The 19503-nt window shown below is 39.8% G+C and overlaps 1 protein-coding gene across 1 annotated transcript; it reads right to left on the bottom strand.

Annotated features, from left to right (window-relative positions):
- Nucleotides 1–1866: 1866 nt before the first annotated feature.
- On the bottom strand, nucleotides 1867–14228 carry LOC124681653 (zinc finger protein BRUTUS-like). Its single transcript, XM_047216523.1, has 14 exons — nucleotides 13947–14228; nucleotides 12762–12971; nucleotides 9534–9728; nucleotides 9158–9450; nucleotides 8102–8327; nucleotides 7843–8011; nucleotides 6512–7741; nucleotides 5693–5864; nucleotides 5390–5611; nucleotides 4651–4788; nucleotides 3493–3727; nucleotides 3349–3408; nucleotides 2424–2495; nucleotides 1867–2336 (listed from the first exon to the last, which is right to left on the bottom strand). Exons 1-14 carry the CDS (start codon nucleotides 14226–14228, stop codon nucleotides 2202–2204), a joined length of 3639 nt encoding a protein of 1212 aa, XP_047072479.1. The 3' UTR covers nucleotides 1867–2201.
- Nucleotides 14229–19503: the final 5275 nt, after the last annotated feature.

The raw sequence follows: 19503 nt of genomic DNA, 5'->3' as shown, positions 1-19503 counted from the left end.
CCCTTGGCTAATGTCTTATTTCCTTATCTTAAGGTTTAAAATGGAGCCTGTTATCGGAAATTCAATTCGGCTCCCGGGTGCGTATGCTCCCTCTACCAACAAAACATATTTTGATGTGTGGAAAAATTTTGACAAAAAATTGTACATGTACATCTCTATAATATATGTGTATGCGTCAAGTTTCACGAAAAAATAATATTTTTTGTGGCCTATGTAAAAAAAAAAAAAAACTTATCATGTGAAAAGCATTGTTTTCAGCACTGAATTTTATCTTTTTTACACACATCACATGATAAGTTCATTTTTTATTAAACGGCTTTGTGAGCGTATAGCACGTGAAGATGTACTTGCGAATTATTTGTTTCAATTTTTTTGAAATTTAAAATATGTGTAAGATGCATTTCAAAATATAGAGAGCATATGCTCCCATGTTCCAAAACACCACTCCCGCCTGTTATGATCTAAGAATGCTAAAATCCGCTCCCTACCCTAAGCCCGGTTGATAAATTCTCCTCTCTTCATTACAGATATACCAGTCGGCTCAAGGTTACTACTAGTGGGCACTATCAGGTTGTTGCGGTACGCCCTATCGGGCATGCTTCCACTTCTCAATCCATTACGCATATTGTCCCAAACCAAAAAGCTCATGGATACACCGCGTCAGCCACACCGTACAACAATGCTAGGCAGGTGGAACGGCGAAGCGCACATGTCGGTCTAGTAGTACTACCTCAGTTCAGGTTTAATCGAATGCATAAGCTACTTTTTCTACACTGCTCGCGTCGATTTAATCCGAAAGGAGGGAGTACATGATAAGTGGCCCAAAACAAAGAAATGTTCTCTCTCTTATGCCAAAAGTGCATATTACTTTTTTCCAAGAGTCGTGAAGTTTAACCAAATATATCAAAAATATAACAATATTGATTTGAGACTGTAGATATTGATATATGTTTCTACATATTTGATCGAACTCTACACCTTTGATTTCCAAAAAAAAAAAGATATACTGCATTTTGACATAGAGGGAGTAAGATCAATCAAACCATATGTGCTAACCTTGCAGTTTGGTAGTACTCTCTCCATTCCCTCCATATCGATTTATTAGTTTTACCTGCAGCTCTAGGTGATCAATTTAACCAACTTAATATGTGACATAAATTACAAAATCGTACTACCTCCGTTTTCAAGCATTAAGGTGCCCTCGTACGTGTTTTTTATTTGATAAAGAATTACTTCAAATAGGTAAAGGTTGTTTGTATGAAATTACTATCATTAAGAAGTGTTTTTCAATACGAATCCAACGATAGTAATTACATATAATATAATCAAGATTTTGTTGCTCAACTTTTATGATCAAATTTCGTTTTGAAATACGCGTGCGCCTTATTCCTTAAAACGGAGATAGTATATCACTAGAAACTTTAGATGTTACATTTTCTGATGGTATAACTTTTGTGTTATATAGTGATATTACATAGGTTAAATTGACAATCTAGGTACACGTGTAAGACTAATAAACCGATATGGAAAGAGTATTATCTTGTAGCGTTCGTGTGCGACTAAATCTGAATTCAGAAAGTCTATTTAAAATGAGGAGATTTAGAGGTGTATTGACGTATAAATTTGTTTGGATGCCACAAGAGCCTGATTTTACTATGGGTACAGGCTGGACCGTATCTTAGCAAGGATGCGATGAAAGGAAACGTTTTCTTTTTTTAGATTGAAAGGAACGTTCTTGGGGTATCGGCTTTCACCCATCCAAGCGACCAAAATAGGAAATAGTTTGAAAGAGAAGGCTGCAAGTAATAACATTTCAAGGAGAAATTCAATCAACCATTTCAAGTACGTATGTGAGGAACACAAGAATGATGCGTAAAAATGGTCGTTTGAACGAGTGGAACCACCCATCCAATAGAAGGATTATGTAATCGCGTCGGCATTTGTGTGTACTGTATAGTGTGTATGTATACTTTGACGTGGACACTGAGGCTTTGGGGCAGGATGTACCTGACAGGATGAAGTTCAGTCCGGTGTCCATTTTTACAACTAGTAGCACTACGCCTAGTAAATTGCACGCTATGCTTGACAAAAATGACTGGCTATGGGATGAAAAAATATACTCCAGTAGCTATGCTACACAAGCTTCTGTAAGACTATTTACAGAGATACAAACTAAACAAAAGAAAGAATATTCCCCTCTACTAGTTTGGCATAGAACAATCTGCCGTATCAGTTTTAATGACTCTGGTATTGTAAGAACCACAGGAGCCGCATTTGTGGTACAGCCAATGAAATTGAGATCTCCCTTTTCTTTCACAGTCATTACAAAGAATATCCTGGAGGAATAGTGCAACAAAATATAAATACCACATCTGTGCAGCGGATAAAAATAATGAAACCCAAGAATAGAAGAGCTTAAATACCTGGCACCTATCACGGTATTCCTCTGGAAGCTCTTCAGCAGCCAACAGCGCATCAAGCATGCCAAAGTACACCTGCACATAGACAAATGGAGAAAGATATCAGTTCCGTAAGAATCATAAAGTTGCTTTAAAGTTTAAGACAATCAGCTCACAAGCAACAGCCATTATAGTGTTGATGTTGTAAGTTATGCCAGTAGTTTGTTTACCTCTACAGCATGTAGTCTACACCAGATTAAGTTAAGGGAATAACTAAAACAATTGAAAACCATTAAGATTTCCACACTATTCTGAGATTATTATGGTAATAATCAGATACTTATTGGACAAAATGGTGTTACGGAAGCTAATCGATTGGCAGCTATACCTCAAACAAGCTAAAAGCTGGTGGGTTTTGGTTGGCTTCTCACTTAATGGCAATAAAATATAACACTTCCTCTTTCCTTTCTCAGAAAATACTGAAATTTATCTACGTAGAAGAAAACGTTCATGAACTGGGGAGGAATCATTCATCACTCAGCGTGGCTCGAGCAAAAAGATCTGAGTGTGTATTTTGGCATCTTGGGAACAATTTTAAACAACAAGAGCACAGGTGAAGTCACCCTCAGGCGTCAGGATTAGAGGTATCTCTAGAAAAACATCATAAAATACAACAGAAGAGATAGAACATTTTTATTGGGTTGCCCTCGAATGGATGTACATGCTTCCAGTTTTGAACTAACGGAAAAAAGTTACGGAGTACAGTTTTTGCTTTCATTTCATGGAAAGTTGTATCAGCTTGGTCGAATGCCCTTCAGATGAAGGACAAAAAAAGAGAAAAAATCGTTCACTAAGAATGTGAAAACAAATTATGGGACTCAAGATGAAGATACACTCATTCACGTAAACTGAAAAATATCTGTAACTCCATAAAAATGATGTAGCTTACCGCCATATCTCCCAAGGATTTGCAGCAGATAGGACAAGTGTAGTGACTACATGTGTATGCCTGGGATTGAAAATTGTCAGAAGCATGTTTGACACCAGAGGATATATAAAAAAATTGCATGATTATGTTAGCAGATGCTAGTACCTGAAAGCAAGCTGAATGCATGAAGTGGCCACACGGAAGAGCTCTAACCGCCGCGCTTGATGTAAATAGAAAGTCACAGCAGATTGGACAGTTTGTCTCTAGCCCTTTCTCCCGACATTTGTGTTCTGTTAGTTTCATTCCAAGGCAGCAATTGCACTTCATGCAATGGAAGAAATCAACACCAAGACCTTTCCCAAGACGACACAGATTACAAAACGGACAATGGTACACAGTCCTGTAAAATATCCCAGCATCAGCAGAGACTATTGCTTACCATAAAAACATATAATACCCAGATTTCAATCTCCAGTATGTTGCCTATGGTACAGCATGTGCACTTGGCAAACCAACAGGATCTAATTTGCATTATTGCATTTGGACAACTAAGCACAGCATTGGCAAAATTAACCCAGGGTGACATCCAAATATTTAAGAATCCAGCAACGTGTTGTTTCTTCTTAAGGGTCTGCTGATGCCTTTTTCATGATGAAGCCAACTAATATATACCGAGCATAATTATTGGAAACCAATAGCTAGGATAAACAATAACATGGTGAAGGTAGATTCTAAGAGAGATAAAAAAAATTCGTTATCTGGAAAACTTAAGAGAAGTAATCAAATCCCTCAAACGTGTTTCTCAAAACAATATGAAGTTTCAGCTTCAATTCAAAAGGTAGTACATTCAACAGACTATTTTGTTTACCAAAGATTGGCTATTTTTCAATTTTATTTTTCTCTGACAATTTCATAGGTGAACAGAACAGGTTTGCACTATATATATTCCCTGGCGAAAATATCTTACGGAACTGTTGGCAGCAGTACTGGTTGTGCCTGCTCTCTATTAGATGTACAGATATTCCTCAGTTTTTTGCATGATCTCTATTGTTACTGACTACAGGTACATACGAGCTTAGTATTTTTCAGATATAAATAATGTCAATGACAAACTTTGATGCAATCCAATCTGAATTTGAGTTCGGATTCGGATGTGGGTGTCCTACATGTCACGAAAATACATAGAAACTAACACCAAAACAATATATTGGTCTATAAACAAGAGTAAAAACGCATGTCAGTTGTTGAATGCCACAAAGAATCTTATCCCAGTGCCAATTTCATACCAGAGAATGATCTTTAAATAATGTTGGTGAATGTTACCTTTCGTCATCGAAAAATTTGCAGATATTACAGTAATACTTTGCCATGGATAGCCCATTGCAAGATGGAGTTTGGCAATTTGGACCGACAGGTTGAACCTTCAGACAAACCATGCACATCATCTCCTGTGTTGCTTTCCTACAGGTAGCAAGTAACATTGGTACATTTACGTTTTGATATGATTGAAATGGTCTGGAGAAAAGAATGTACACTAGTAAAGTTACTTTTTCTTCCTGAGAATACAAGAATTTATATTCATTAATTTACATTCTATATATTACTGCTAGGTGAAGCGCCGCAGGAGCATGCTGAACGGTCATAGAAATGAATAGAAAGGTCAAGGAACAGAAAGATTTCAGCTCAGATCGAATTCATACTTATTTGTTCACATTAATAATGCAACCACATATGTACAAGCAAAGCCAACTATATGTATTAAGTATGCAAGAAAAGGGATAAATAAGATATCAAATCAGAAATGTAAATGGAAAAACTACTCATAAAAATGTGAGAAATTTATATTTTTCATGAAGAAAGAAACTGCAAGTTTCTCTCAGTTTTCTATGTATTTTCGTTATTCTTTACTAGATGCTGATTAGCAGATGAAATTGGGCTTACAGAAAAAGGATCAATGCACTCTAGCATGAGTGCATGACCAGACAGTAGCGCAGTATTAAGTACCCTTCAGTAGTAACAACATGAAAACCAGTCAAGTGTTTTTGCAGAATACAGAATTTACCTTTCCATTGTATGGTCGCTAACTTTATCATGGCAGAATCTGCACGTGAACAGCTTGTTACAGCAAGCGGCAACAAGCTTACAATTCCTTTTGTAGTGCTCACAACCAAATATTTGCTTCTCCTGGTCGCGGTATGAAGAAACACATCCAGGTATACCAGCCCCTCCACTGCACTCTTCTAATCTTTGATCTGGTAGCTTTTGCTGAGCAGCTATCCAGCGGCTGGGATGCACATGTATCAATATATGTTTTCCCTAAAATAATTCTTAACAAATAGTTTACTGAAATATGAAGACGACAAACCTAGTCATGAGATTTTGGATTAGATAGGCCTTTCGCCTTGGATCAAGTGTAGGGTCTCTTGAAACCTTTCGCACCTCTGCCTCAAGTTCACTCTGGTTCATTCGAAAGATGTCCTTCCAACCAGGCTTGAACGTCGGGTCATTCTGGTCAAGCTTGTCTTGCGAATGAGTATCTGTAAATAGAAATGGCAAATAATAGTTGTCAAACCACAAAATGGATAAGAAAAGGAACCAGTCATAGAACTACTTCCAGACTAAGCAAGCATTAGATACAAAAATATCTCAAACACACATCAGAATTCTCGCCATTTTGTATTAGAAGAACACCGAGACCCCAAAAGGCACCAAACTTACAAGATAGCAAACCAAAACCAAAGCAACTTTAACAAACCAAACAAACAGAACTAAATTAAGCAATGTTTATGAATTCATTGTAGCATAATTCTGCAGCAGTAAGACCCACTTCCGTAACTTTAACTCATGGCCTGTTTGTTCTCTATGAAACACCCAAGATATGCTCTTTGATAAATCTTCATAGCTTGCACATTCCAAATTATTATTAGCAGTTGATAGGTCTTCTTGTTTCTTTACAAAAAAATTAGCCCAACATTGCACCTACAATTCACTGGACCAAGGTAGGGCCCTCAAAAGTTGATGATTACTAGTTTGCTTGTCTCCAATATGTTAAGCCATATACAGCACAATGTGTAACATTTATAATTTATTCTGACAGACATGGTATTAATAAATGGGGCACATTACAAGTTGAAAACATTGCTAGAGATAGAGGGCAATGCCATAAGAAACCAACTCCACAAACCTTCTGGAACAGAGGATGTCTCTGCCGAAGAATCAGACGGAACTCCCTTCCACCACTCATTCAGCCACTCGCCAAACATCGTATTCTTGGTTGCTTGCTTCCATGTATCCAGCATCTTGTTCTGTTCCTCTTGATTAAGTGCTGATGTAACCCAAGGTAACATTGATTGGAGGACCTCAGCACCTGTTGTACCAATTATGCGACCTACAAGCTTATCTTGTTCCTCCACAGAAAAATGTTTGTCAAACAATGGCCACAGCTCAAGTTCTTCTCTGTGGACATGATTAGACAACGCGGCCCGGATAGACTTGCACATTCCTTGAAGCTTTGTAGCAAGCTCATTGTACTTTCTAGTCAAATCTATCCCACTAGATGATTTCAAATAGTTTTCCTTTGATTCTTCAGTATCAGGCTGGTTCAAACTCTCATGTAGCAGTGAAAGCTCACAGAGAACATTAGATATATCTTCAAATAATTGCTCTTCCTGCTTGTGATCAAGAGTGTACGAGTGGCTCACATTGTGCAGTGGCTCTTTTGATTCTAAAGCAGGAAACACAATCTCATCCTCAGCATTGCTGTGTGCTCTGTAAAGACCCCATAATAAACGAAATCTTCCAATGAATTGGCGAAGGCAAGACTCATCACCATCAATAAGCTTTCCAGATTCAACATCTAAATACTCCAAATCCTTGCGAATCGCCTTGTGGAATTTGAATATGGTGTCGATTGGCCTTGAAATGCCATCAGAACAAGACAATGAGGTGTCTGTATCCCATGAAAAAAGGCTCGAATACAATGAAGGTGCAGACGAATTGTATGATAAAGAGAGATAGGAATTTGCAGAAGCCAGTGAACCAATACCAAGGTTATTGGTTTCTACTCTCAACCCAGGAATGCAACAAGGTTTTTTGCTACATGGGCGTGCTTCAGTGTCAGCAATTTGAGAACAGCAATTGCCATTAGTACCAAGAACAGATTCAGCATCATTTCCTCGCTTGCCTGGCCTAGAGCCATTTTCATCTTCCAAACGCAGAGCAACATCTGCACTGCTACGTGAAGCACATGGACAAAATGATTGACATTTTTTCAGCTCATCCACATCGTCCAACAGGCATCTTGCTGCCCCCGTTGTTAAGCATATATATTCTCCAGAATTGGATTTGTCCTCTGAGCGAGATTTGCATGCCCAACCAGAGAAAAGTGTGACCAGTGCGGTTTCAGATGATGGTGCTGTTTCATGAGAATCTTTTAGCAAATTCCCGAAAAAAGCTTCAAAGCTAAGTTTAATGCATAAAGACAACAGCACAAAATAACCAGAGTAAAGAGATGACCTGCCAAGCGCATATTCTGAAGAAAAGAAGATGCCTCCTCATCGCTCAGTTTTGATACCAACCATGGTAAAACACGTTCCAATAGCTTCAACGGCATGACACACAGACTTTTGTATAGAAGTTCCCTTTGCTTCTCAGGAGAGAAAAGAACCCTAGCTTGGGGAAGCACCTAGGTAATTAAACCAAATATGAAACTTCATCTTGCAAAACAATAGTTCCATTGATCAAGCAAAATCAGTACTAAGTAGTTAGTACTCACCTTGGTTTCTTCATTACAGAAGTGTTTCTCAATTGCCTCCATTATCTGATCAGCATGTGAACACAACTCGGAGTAAAATTCTGCTGCAGTTGATTTTGCTCCTGCCATTTGAATTTGCTGAATTAAGCGTCTAAAATTGTTAAATCGCCGTTCTTCTTCAGCATGCTCCAGCACGAAGGACAATTCGCTATTGACTGCAGGAAATACAACCTGATCCTCGGCGATACTGTGGATAATAAGAAAAATGCAAGGGGTGAAATTAAAGAAGGTATGTGGTCTACTTTTCCAGTGAAAACTGTCAAAAATGAGCCAGGCAAAGCCATGTTGTAATCCTAATACATGATGGGTATATGACTAGCATGCCACCAGTACATGCACACAACAAATTCTTATAGGTACATTAAAACCATAATACATATGTCCAGACTCTTCTCAGATTTAAGTGTTCCTAAATTTGAGAGGAATTAGCACATTTGGTAGTGTTTGTCATCTCATGTTACTAGGATGAAGAAAAAAAAATCATGGGAGTATGACAACTGCATTTATTTGATAATGACGAACTCACGGCATAAGTTTGTACCAAATCATGCAATGATAAACATCGTATTTAGGTGTTCTTTAGATATCTTGAAGAGTGGAACCATATGCTAACTATGAATCAGTTTGCTATTGCTGTATTGTTCTGCAAAATACTGGGATCTGGTTATTTAAGATAAGTCATAATTCCTACCAAGTATAGAAAATTATCTACTTTACAAACTTGCAGTCCTTCAAAGAAGCTAACAGATAATTAATATAAACTTGCAACCTAGATGTCACCAGTCCATACAATGTCAAACAGTGCATAAGCCACCAAACTGTCCATGCAACAAGCCCAGGATATGTAGGTACACAAGGAATGTGAATACATATAGGTTAAGCATTGAAAAACATATGCTATACTAGATGCCAACTTGCATAAAAAGCAATATTAAAATTAGTGGATTGTATGTACCACAGTTGCACAATGGGATCTTACAAAAATATGTGAATACGTGAAGCTTCAACGATACATACCTGTGGAAGATGCACACATCTGCAATAAACTGCAGCCTCACATTGAAGGCTGATATATCAGCAAAATCTCCAGACTGCTGCATACTTCTTGTCTCCTCTGCTATATCATTCATTTCTTTACGGATAGCATTATGCCAATACAAGATCTCATCAATGGGATACCTGTCAGCCTGACCATCAGCTTGATCAACAACGGAGGCATCCTTGCAGCTATGACTTCTTTCAAAATTATCACTGACGATACTCTGCGCCACTTCTCTTGTTGCTTTCCCTTCGATCCAAGTAAACACAACCTTCACAAATTGTAAAACTCAAATTTAAAAGGACAGCAAGCAAGTTATTGCCTGAAATTATAAAGAGTCGCAGATGTGAAGACCTGCTGAAGAAGTTTCTCTTCAGGTACTATTTTACATAAGCAGTTACGAATATCTTCATGTTCATCAGATGAAACAGAAGCTGTAAGCCATGGAAGGAACTCCGCCAGCATGTTTACAGGAATGCTGCATAAGAACTGCCACACTAAATCAGCCTGTTCTTCATACGAAAATTTCTTGGTAAGCAACGGGAAGACCTACAAAATTCAAATGATCAGACACGAACAGGTATGAAATATGATCAGCCACACTAACACTATCTATTTTGAGTAAATACATCTGATATGATCTTAGAATGCAGAGAGCGCAATAGATACATGACCATGCAAAACACATAATGCGACAAAAAATCTAACACACTTTCTAAACTCCCAGAGATAGGTTCTGCTTCATGCACGTTAATATTGCAACCCACTTCTCTGTCTGCGCTACTCACCAAACTAAAGTGAAAGCTTCTCATTGATAATGAGAGGCCTCTTTAGAGTACAGCAGCAATGGATACAAGAACCAAATACTGTTTACTAATTGGAGGCTACGTCATTGCACGATATCATCAAATTAGAGTAAGTTGCACTTTCCGCCTGGTAGATGATACTTTTGTCACTTTGCACCAGGTCCGGCACATAATATTGCATTGCACCAGGTATTGTACGAAGACATGTTTGAAAGGGCCTGTTTTGATTACTACCAAAGCTAACCCTACCAAAATATTGGTCAGCCCACGAGATTTGGCAACCGTTTCGATCGCTACCAAATAATTGGCTCGCCGAACCCACCTGCCGCGTGCAAGCGCTTTTTTTGCCAACTTGCAGGCGAGTCGAAGGCGCTGCAAAACTCCGCCAAAAAATTGGCAAGCAGAGTTGCCCTCGTTTCCATGGTGGGTCCCATGTACTTTGCCTTTTTTTCAATTGCTACTCAGTTTTGGCAGGGCGAGTATATGTGGGCCATGTACCTTCTATTTTGATACTCACTAGCTTTGTCTTGTAATTAGCAAACGTGTGCACTAGGTATTCCAGGTACTCGACGAGCGTGTATCATCTTGGGTCTCGTTGGCATCAGCATGTCCAACCCCAACTCAATAAACCAAACAGTTGGTAGTACTCTACTTCCTTTTATTAATTGACAGGTTGATGTTTAGCGAGAGAAGAAGAATCAACAAGTGTATGTCATGGAGATTGGCGAGCTGGATGCTCAAACAGTTGGAGAAAGAGAACGACACATACATAACGTGGATCATATAAATATTTATGCATGTTTAATTGTTTATACCTCCTCTGCAATTAGAGTTTCAGTGACCAACTATTCTAATAGTTTATACAGATATTAGACAAATTACATGAACATGGAACTCTGTATGCCAAATGTATGTGACTATATACATCTTTTTCCTTTTTTTAGAAGACTTACTATATACATCTATTTAAGCGTTAGTAACTTAGCATATACATCTAGAGTGCAAAAGAAAAGGAGAAAGTTAGATGCATGTCCACCTAGAAAGCACAGAGAAGGGGAAGCTTGATAGATGTATATATGTACTCTCTAGTGCAAATCAAAGAATGGAGAAAAAATCTAAACAGAGGCATGGCAATAAAAAATCTAGAATCATACTACTCCTAACTTTCTCGCAAAAGAATCACAACTCCTAACCAAGAACTATTCGGGAAAATCGGTTAATAAAAAGGCATATATGTGACCATGCAAGACCAATAAGTAATTAATGACATGCATAACGATGTTATTCAATTTACAAGTACTACCTCCCTTCCATTTTGATTGACTCTGATTTAGTAAAAAGTTGTACTAAATCAGAGTCAATAAAAAGGAACGGAGGGAGTATGTATTAGGGTCAGAATTAAAATGTCCGTGAGAGTTCAGAGCTGCCGCCAAAATAATACTCCGGTACTCCCTCCATCCCACGAAGGTTGTCTGAGATTTGTCAAAATTTGGATGTATCTAGATACTATTTAGTGTCTAGATACATCCAAAGTTTGACAAATCTCAGACAACCTTCATGGGACGGAGGGAGTATGCTTAATCGAGATCTTTATGTATTGCCTAAGATTTACTAATCAGATGCTTCCCCTCACATCAAATTAGAAAAACTAAAAACCGCTCATTAATCGGAGAGATGAAAATGTTGTGTCGCTTTGTGAATAACTCAGGCCATATATATACAGCAAGATTTCATATCACAAGGTGAGGAATATTCATGTAATGAATCAAGAGTTGTAATAGGAAAAAAAACAATTCGTGCATGTCAAAGGGAAATGTGTAAAGCATATCAGATAAAAATGTACAGGTATTACCTATTTGCACATCTTATGAATCAATAATATTGTCTAAGATGTATATAAAGTATTGACTAAGATACGTATGCAGCAAGTGCAGGTGCACAGGTTTATGACTAGTTTATTCAAGAGGATTCATATATAAGGTAAATACTTCTAAAATGCAGAAGAAGAGTACACAGTCTAAAATGCCTGCATGACAGTGAGAACTGTTGCGACCGTTTAACCAGAATAAAAAAACTGGTACCATGCCAACCCTTAGTAATGACAAACAATGACAATAGAGTAGCAACTAGAAGACCACAGCTGTCTCACTACCATTGGTTCTATGTTTCCACCTATGACCTACCATTACTAACAATAAGAGTATAACGGGAAAGTATATCATATAATTGCTCAAAATACTTGAAGTATAAGTTTGCCAGGTTGTCGTTAGCACCCTAGTAAAGGAGATTGTGAGCATTCAAATGAATGATGTCAGAATCGTGATTCCGAATCGGATCGGAACCTCTACGGTAGGATCGCAAACCGTAGAATCTTAACTTTTAGAAACGTAAAATCTTAGATTCTACCTAGCAGGTTCGTTGAATCGTTCCACTCAATTTAGGTCGTAAAGTCGTAGAATCGTATAGTAGAATCATGATTCTGACAACTATAGTGTAACAAGGGCAAGACAGTTGGACAACCTAGTAATAAGATGTTTTCGCTAAGGATTTCTCAACACAACTACAACAAGAGAATGCCTTAATCAAACTACTAATAAGAGCATGGGTAAGAAATTTTCACAGTGAGATTGTCATCGAAATACAATTGTTCTAGAAATTAAAATTAGTTCAAACATAAGAGACTGAGCAACATACTGTTTTCCTTATCTTGAGAGATATGAACTGATTAATATGAGAAGAGGCCATTTAAAAGGTGAAGATGGTAACTGGTACCAACCTGCTCTTCTTCCTTGGACATATGCTGGGTGAGGCATGTTTGTATGGCTCCTGTACAGGATGCAAGTTCCCTCAGAAGGGCATCATCATTTTGTATATCGAGTTGTAATAAAGCAAGCAGCTGGGAAAAGAGGTCATGTTCCCCTTTATGCTCTAGAGAATAGGTCCCTGCAACATTCTTGACTCGAATATCAAGTGCTGGAAAGATAACCTGTGATTGCCAAAACAATACGTATGAGCGTGTTTTTAACATAAAACTATTGGACGGAGAACTCGAAACTAATTTGCATAACTACTACATAGAAAGATAGCATTAAAAAGATAGACCGTCAAGACAGCTTTGAACAAGCAACAACCACGGTTCTTCCAATAGTCGAGCAAATAAAACAAGTTCACAACAGTGCTAACAGTTGCGTGCTTGAACACGGAGCTTCTATATTGGCGGAAATAGAAGATCGAGGTGCATTTAATTGCCAGTTAGACTCGGCTACTAAAACAGGCGCTAGTGAAAGTTCGCTCTCATTCTGCAGGGCAACTATCAGATTTAAATAATATTTTGAGAAAGTTTCTGGCCTCCAATTGCCCCTGACTAACAGTTTGAAAATTAAGGCAGCTCTACCCGACTCAATCCAATATGTGAAAAGTTGCTGTGTGCTCCAATCAAAGTGACAAAGCATCACTACAGAAGAACGACAGAAGGACTCACATGATGATGTCAATATCAAAATTCCCAATATGGTTTCAATTGAACAGAGAGGCTATTGTATCACGGCCTACACAATTCGGGCAGTATCTCCTTACGTCAACATCAGAGGCCAGAAGGGCAAAAAAGTGCGACCAATTGCTCATATGAGCAAGGCAGATTCAGCCGAACAATGTAATACCGTGCACTGTTGCATAGAAAAGCTAGCCCGTGAGAAGATTCTACAGCACCATGGTATGGAGTCCACCGGATTCAGATCCTAACAGTGCTGGAACGATTCCATCCCCATCCCGCGCGCCCAGTTCCTCCAAACCCGAGGGGAACAATTCCGCAACCCTAAAACCCAACGAAATTCGCGCGCGCCCGCGGCGCAGCCATCCCCCCAATACCCGAATCCGCGACAGCTAAACGAAGGAGAAGAGAAAAACTAGGGAGGGAAACGAAATGGGGCTCGGATGAAACGGAGGGCGGTGGCAGCCGTACCGCGTCCTCGGCGTCGCAGTGGTGCTTGTAGATGTTGACGAAGGAGCGGCAGCGGTCGGCGAGCGCGGCCACGTCGCCGGCGCGCTCCGTGGCGAGGCGCACGGCGGCGCCGTGCAGCCCCTCGAGCTCGGCGCGGATCGCCTTGTGGAAGTAGAGGAATATGAGCATCGGCGCCTCGGCGGCCGACCCCGGGGCCGCCTCCGCCGTCGCCGGCGGGGGCGGCGACCGCGGCATCACCGCGGCGAGCGTCCCCTCGCCCGCCATGGGCGTGGGCGTGGCCATCCGCTGCCTCCGGTGAGGCCCAGCGACTCCGCCACGGCACTGCGCGCGCGCGCCTAGGGTGTTGGTGTTGGCTTGGCTGGGCTTGGCCTCGTCTCGTCTCGTCTCAGCCTGTGGAGAGGGAAGAGGAATGGATTTGGCGTCGCGTTGGCTTTTTCAGGGTCTCTTTCGCTCGCCGGGGCTGAAATATTTTCTTCTTTTCCCTCTTCTTGTCCTCTCTATCTATCTGCTTAGTTTTCTGCCGAGGAGAAGACTAGGCTGTCGTCTCTTCTAATTCATTGTTTTCGAGTATTCCAGTGTTTGGTTTAGGTCATCTCATCTCAGATAACAAAAAATACGGAGTACAAACTAAACTCCCCACTAATTTACGGTCATATTCAAGCAGGAAAAAACCAGACCGGCAGAAATTGAATTAACCCGCTTGAATGTGACTAGTACTTATGGATTGCCCTTTGTCCTGTTCGTTGGCACCTGAAAACACAGATCATGGCTTATGGGGTTGATTAAGTATGGGGTGAACTTCTAAGGTAACACAATTGCAAACTAAATCCCAAAGTAATTTATGGGTTCAAGCAGCAAAGAACCAGAACAGTAGAAATTGAATGAACTCGTTATAATTGGACTAGTAGGGGAAATGGCTTAGGGGATTGATCAAGTATGAATTAGACCTATACAGGCTTTGATGAGGAAATAATTGTATGTTGATTAAGAACATGAATTATGTTATTAAGCGACAATTTGCTTCACATGAGGTCTCAATAAACTCCATTTAGCAAAGTATAAGGCACTCATACGAATACCAAGATTAGCCTCTCAAAAGACTTATTCTACATCATCTACCACTAACCTATTGTCACAACTCGGGAATAAATCCGCAAAATGAATCAACATAGGGTCGAATTATGGTGTGACAAGATAACATATGGTTTTATGTGCGCTAATGTTGTCAAGTCGGACATGGGATTATCATCTGTGAGACAAAAGTTAGAGTCAACACTTTCACAAGTAATGACAAGTGCACTGCTTGATATAGCTTTGAGGTAAGAACACGGGTCTCCACTATAGAGAACAACCAACAATGCTAGTCGTGATGGGTTACAACCTGTATTGAACTAGTCCTACTCAAATCCATGTGACAAAGGGGTAGCCAGCTCGCCGCCGCTACCCGCTCAGGTCCTACTACCAGTCGCGCCACCAAGAAGGACCACTACCCAACCCTCATCAATGCCGCTAGGCTAGCCCACCGGCCGACAGTCGGGGTCACACCTAAAGGGTGTGTGATCCTAGATCCTTCGCTACATAATACTATCATAGATCAATTAGACGCTTCGGACTCGCACATCAACACTAGAGACACAACCATGAGTGCCACCCCTAATGACCTCGCCATCTCCCTTGCAAGATTGTTGATCTTTGTGTCATCTCCCCTACATGAATAACCTAGGGATGAGAGGTCTCCCCGCATCATTCGCCGATGGTCGCGCTGGCTTTCCTAATGTGGTTCACATATGGTAATGAGGTGGGAGAGGCTGGAGGTGCGGCTAGGGTTTGGCTCTCCGAGACCGCCCTTTAGCTGACAAACAAGAGTGAAGACAATCCATGTCCTACCACGATTGTGTGGTGAAATAAATAGATGGTATGTAATCTCAATGGAGCTTTACATTGAAATATTGGTATAGCTTGCTTTACAATGTGTAATTAGATTTACCAGTTAAAAAATAATTGAAGGTTGAATAAGTATTCGCTTTTCTTTAAAAAAGACATTATTGTTGTAAAAAAACATAAACTTTGGCCAGTCTCACATGATATATGATAATGCTAATGTATGTTTCAGGTATGACCAGTTTCACATGGTATATGTGGTTCATAATGCTAACGTATGTTGGAGGTAGATTGTCGAACGGTAAAGGTTTCTTCCAAAGAAAGTTAAACTCCATAAAAACATGTATTTCCTGTATATGCATTAGCTTCAAGAAATTAGCATAGTAAGTATTGACTAAAGTTGAGAAAAGTAGTGACAATGAAATTGCTTATTTTGGTATAGGCTTATAGCACATTGCTTGTGGTTGTATCACATAACATGGTCATGCTTGACATGGAATATATACCCATGTTTCATGGACAATATTTAGTTGAACGCCTTATGCATATTCGGTTGACAAACGATAATGATATTTCTGTTTGGAGCCTTACCAATTCGGGTATCTTTAGTGTCAAATCTTTGTATCCTGACTTATTAGATGATAATACAAAGTACCCTCGTAAATATATTTGGAAAATAAAAGTTCCTTTAAAGATCAAGATATTTATGTGGTTTCTCCACCAAAACATTATTCTAACCAAAGATAATCTTGCCAAAATAAATTGGCAAGGTTGCAAAAAATGTGTCTTCTGTGATAAGATGAATCTATTCAACACATGTTTATTGAATGCCCTTCAGCGAAGATTGTATGGCGCATCACTTATATGACATTTATTTTGCTCCTGCAGCTAATATCACTAATCTCTTTGGTAATTGGTTAAGCGGCACTGCAAGAGATTTAGTGCAGATTCGGGTGGGAGTTTGCGCAATTGTTTGGACTATCTGGAATGTGCGTAATGAAGTTGCCTTTAACGAACCAAAACCTCAACCTTTCTTGCAGATAACCCCTATGGCTATTCATTGGATCCGTACGTGGTAATATCTCCTACCCGAGGAACAGCGGAATGCCATGGAGTCTAGATGCAACCAAGATAACACATGGTTTTTATGTGCGCTATGTTGTCAAGTCTAACTTAGTAAGTCGGACATGGGATTATCATCCGTGAAACTTAGTTTAGATTCAACACTTTCACAAGTCATGACATGCGATACTACTTGATATAGCTTTGAGGTAAGATCATGGGTATCCACTCTAAAGAACAACTACCAACGCTGGCTGGCGATGGGTCACACCCTGTATTTAAGTAGTCCTACACAAATCCATGTGACTAAGGGGTAGCCGACTTGCCGCCGCTACCCGCTCTAGGCCTACTACCAATAGTGCCGCTGTGAAGGACCACTACCCAATCCTCATTGATGCCTCTAGGTTAGCCCACCGGCTGCTAGTCGGGGTCACACCTAAAGGGTGTGTGATCCTAGATCCTTAGCTATGGAATGATGTCATCGATTGATTAGATGCTTCGCAGTCGCACCTCTACACTAGAGACACAACCATGAGCGCCACCCTAATGACCTCGCCATCTCCCTTGCAAGATTGTTGATCTTTGTGCCATCTCCCCTACGTGAATACCATAGGGATGATAGGTCTCCCCACCGCATTCGCCGATGGGCGTGCTGGATTTCCTAATGTGTTTCTCATATGGTAATGAGGTGGGAGGCTAGAGATGCGGCTAGGGTTTGGCTCTCCCAGGACGCCCTCTAGGTGATGAACACGAGTCAAGACACTTGATGCCCTACCATAGTTGTGCAGAGGAATAAATAGATGGTATGTACTCTCAATGGAGCTTTACATTGAAATGTTGGTATAGCTTGATTTACAATGTGCAGTTCGGTTTATCGGTAATACTTCAGGGTTGAATAAGTATTCACTTTGAATTAAAACGACATTATTCTTGTAAAAAAATATCATAAAAGTTGGCCATTCTCACATTATATATGGGGTGGATTACGCTAATGTGTGTTTCATGTAGAGATATCAACCTGTAAAAAGTTTCTTAAAAAGGGAGGTGAACAACACCAAAGCCCACATTTTCTGAATATGCATTAGCTTCAAGAAATGAACATAAGTATTGATTAAAGTTGGAGAAAACTAGAGAAAATGAAAGTGGTTATTTTTGTTATAGCTCATTTTTGTTGTATCATATAATATGGTCATGTTTGACCTGGAAAATATTGCCATGCTTTATGGACAACTTTTATAAAAGACATTGATACAAAATATTATTTTGCAAATTTTGCTGCCATAGAAACAACACTCTTTTCATAGAAACAACACTATGTTTGTAGAAGATATAATTCAGAAAACTATATATGTTAGAGTCTGACCTATGGTTATTTCATTCGGTGTATCAGGTCACATGTTGCCCTCTTTTGTGTGTAGGATTGAAAACATTTTGTCTTCCGGAAAAAAAAATCCTTACAAAAGGTACAAGAACATAGTATAGCTTCTCGTCGTTTCGTTTTATCGCGGATATGTATCCCTTAATCATGGAAACAAAGAAAAACGTTCAAGAAACACCTTGTAAGACTCCAAATGATGCACACGTGGAAAATCTCTCTCACCCTCCCTCTTTGCGCACCACATAATGAAGTATGGATTACGAACATGAAAAACGATTAAATCATCACATTTGTACGTCTATCGACGAATGTATTGTCCACCTGTATAAGAATTTTTTTTTATCTTGGTTGACGGTTGATAGTGTTGACACACAGGTTAGCTGAGAGTAGAATGACATTTTCAATACTAACGGAAGTAACAAGTCCTCATGTAAATAGGAAAAAGGATGTGGCTATTTCTCGATCGAGAATTAACTTCGTTCTCAATCAGATGATCTCATATTGCAACTCATGACTAACCTGAATCACGATGCAAATCAAATAACGTAAGACTTAACTGAGCACTCGCTGAGAACTAGCAAATCCCTGGAAAAAATTATAAAGGTGCTCCTCCTTTTGTTACTATCCACTTTGTTCGACACAACGCCTCACAAAAGCTCAGGTGACACTAGATGTGTGCGATAATCATGCCATCCACACGCCCAGATTATTTGCGTGTTGGAGTATCCAGCCACTGAAATGCGGTACACGCGCACTCAACCCCTCCGGGCTTTAAGGAAGCGGCACTGGACTGTTTTTTAGTGCACTCACATTTGTAGTCATGGATTTTCCTGTTATGAGCAGGGTGTAGATCGCTTAATTAGACCGAACAAAACCATGCCGTTCTAGGAGTATATTGAAAGGGTGTGGCTAGATTAGCAGGGCGCAAATCACAACTGAATTCCAGAGCACAAAAGGCAATATATCTGATTAAGTTTTCTGTCCGGTCCCTATCAGTCCAACTCTAGTTAATCTCATCGCCAACCTCCGTCTCTCCAACTACAGCCTTATCTTCAACTTCACCGGTCATTTTTGGTATGGACACCTGGAAAGGATAAAAGCAAGGCCATGATCGAGATGTGTGGAGCTGCCAAGAAGGAAAATTAGGCTAGCTAAGGAAAGGAGGCACGATCAGATCAGGAGCCAGTGATATTTTTTAATGGAATGCGCGGCTGCTTCTTCCACCTCTGGAAAGGC

Source organism: Lolium rigidum, unplaced genomic scaffold (genome assembly GCF_022539505.1).
Source record: "Lolium rigidum isolate FL_2022 unplaced genomic scaffold, APGP_CSIRO_Lrig_0.1 contig_5106_1, whole genome shotgun sequence".
In the NCBI taxonomy this organism is placed as follows: domain Eukaryota; kingdom Viridiplantae; phylum Streptophyta; class Magnoliopsida; order Poales; family Poaceae; genus Lolium; species Lolium rigidum.
This window is presented reverse-complemented; position numbering and strand designations above follow the sequence as displayed.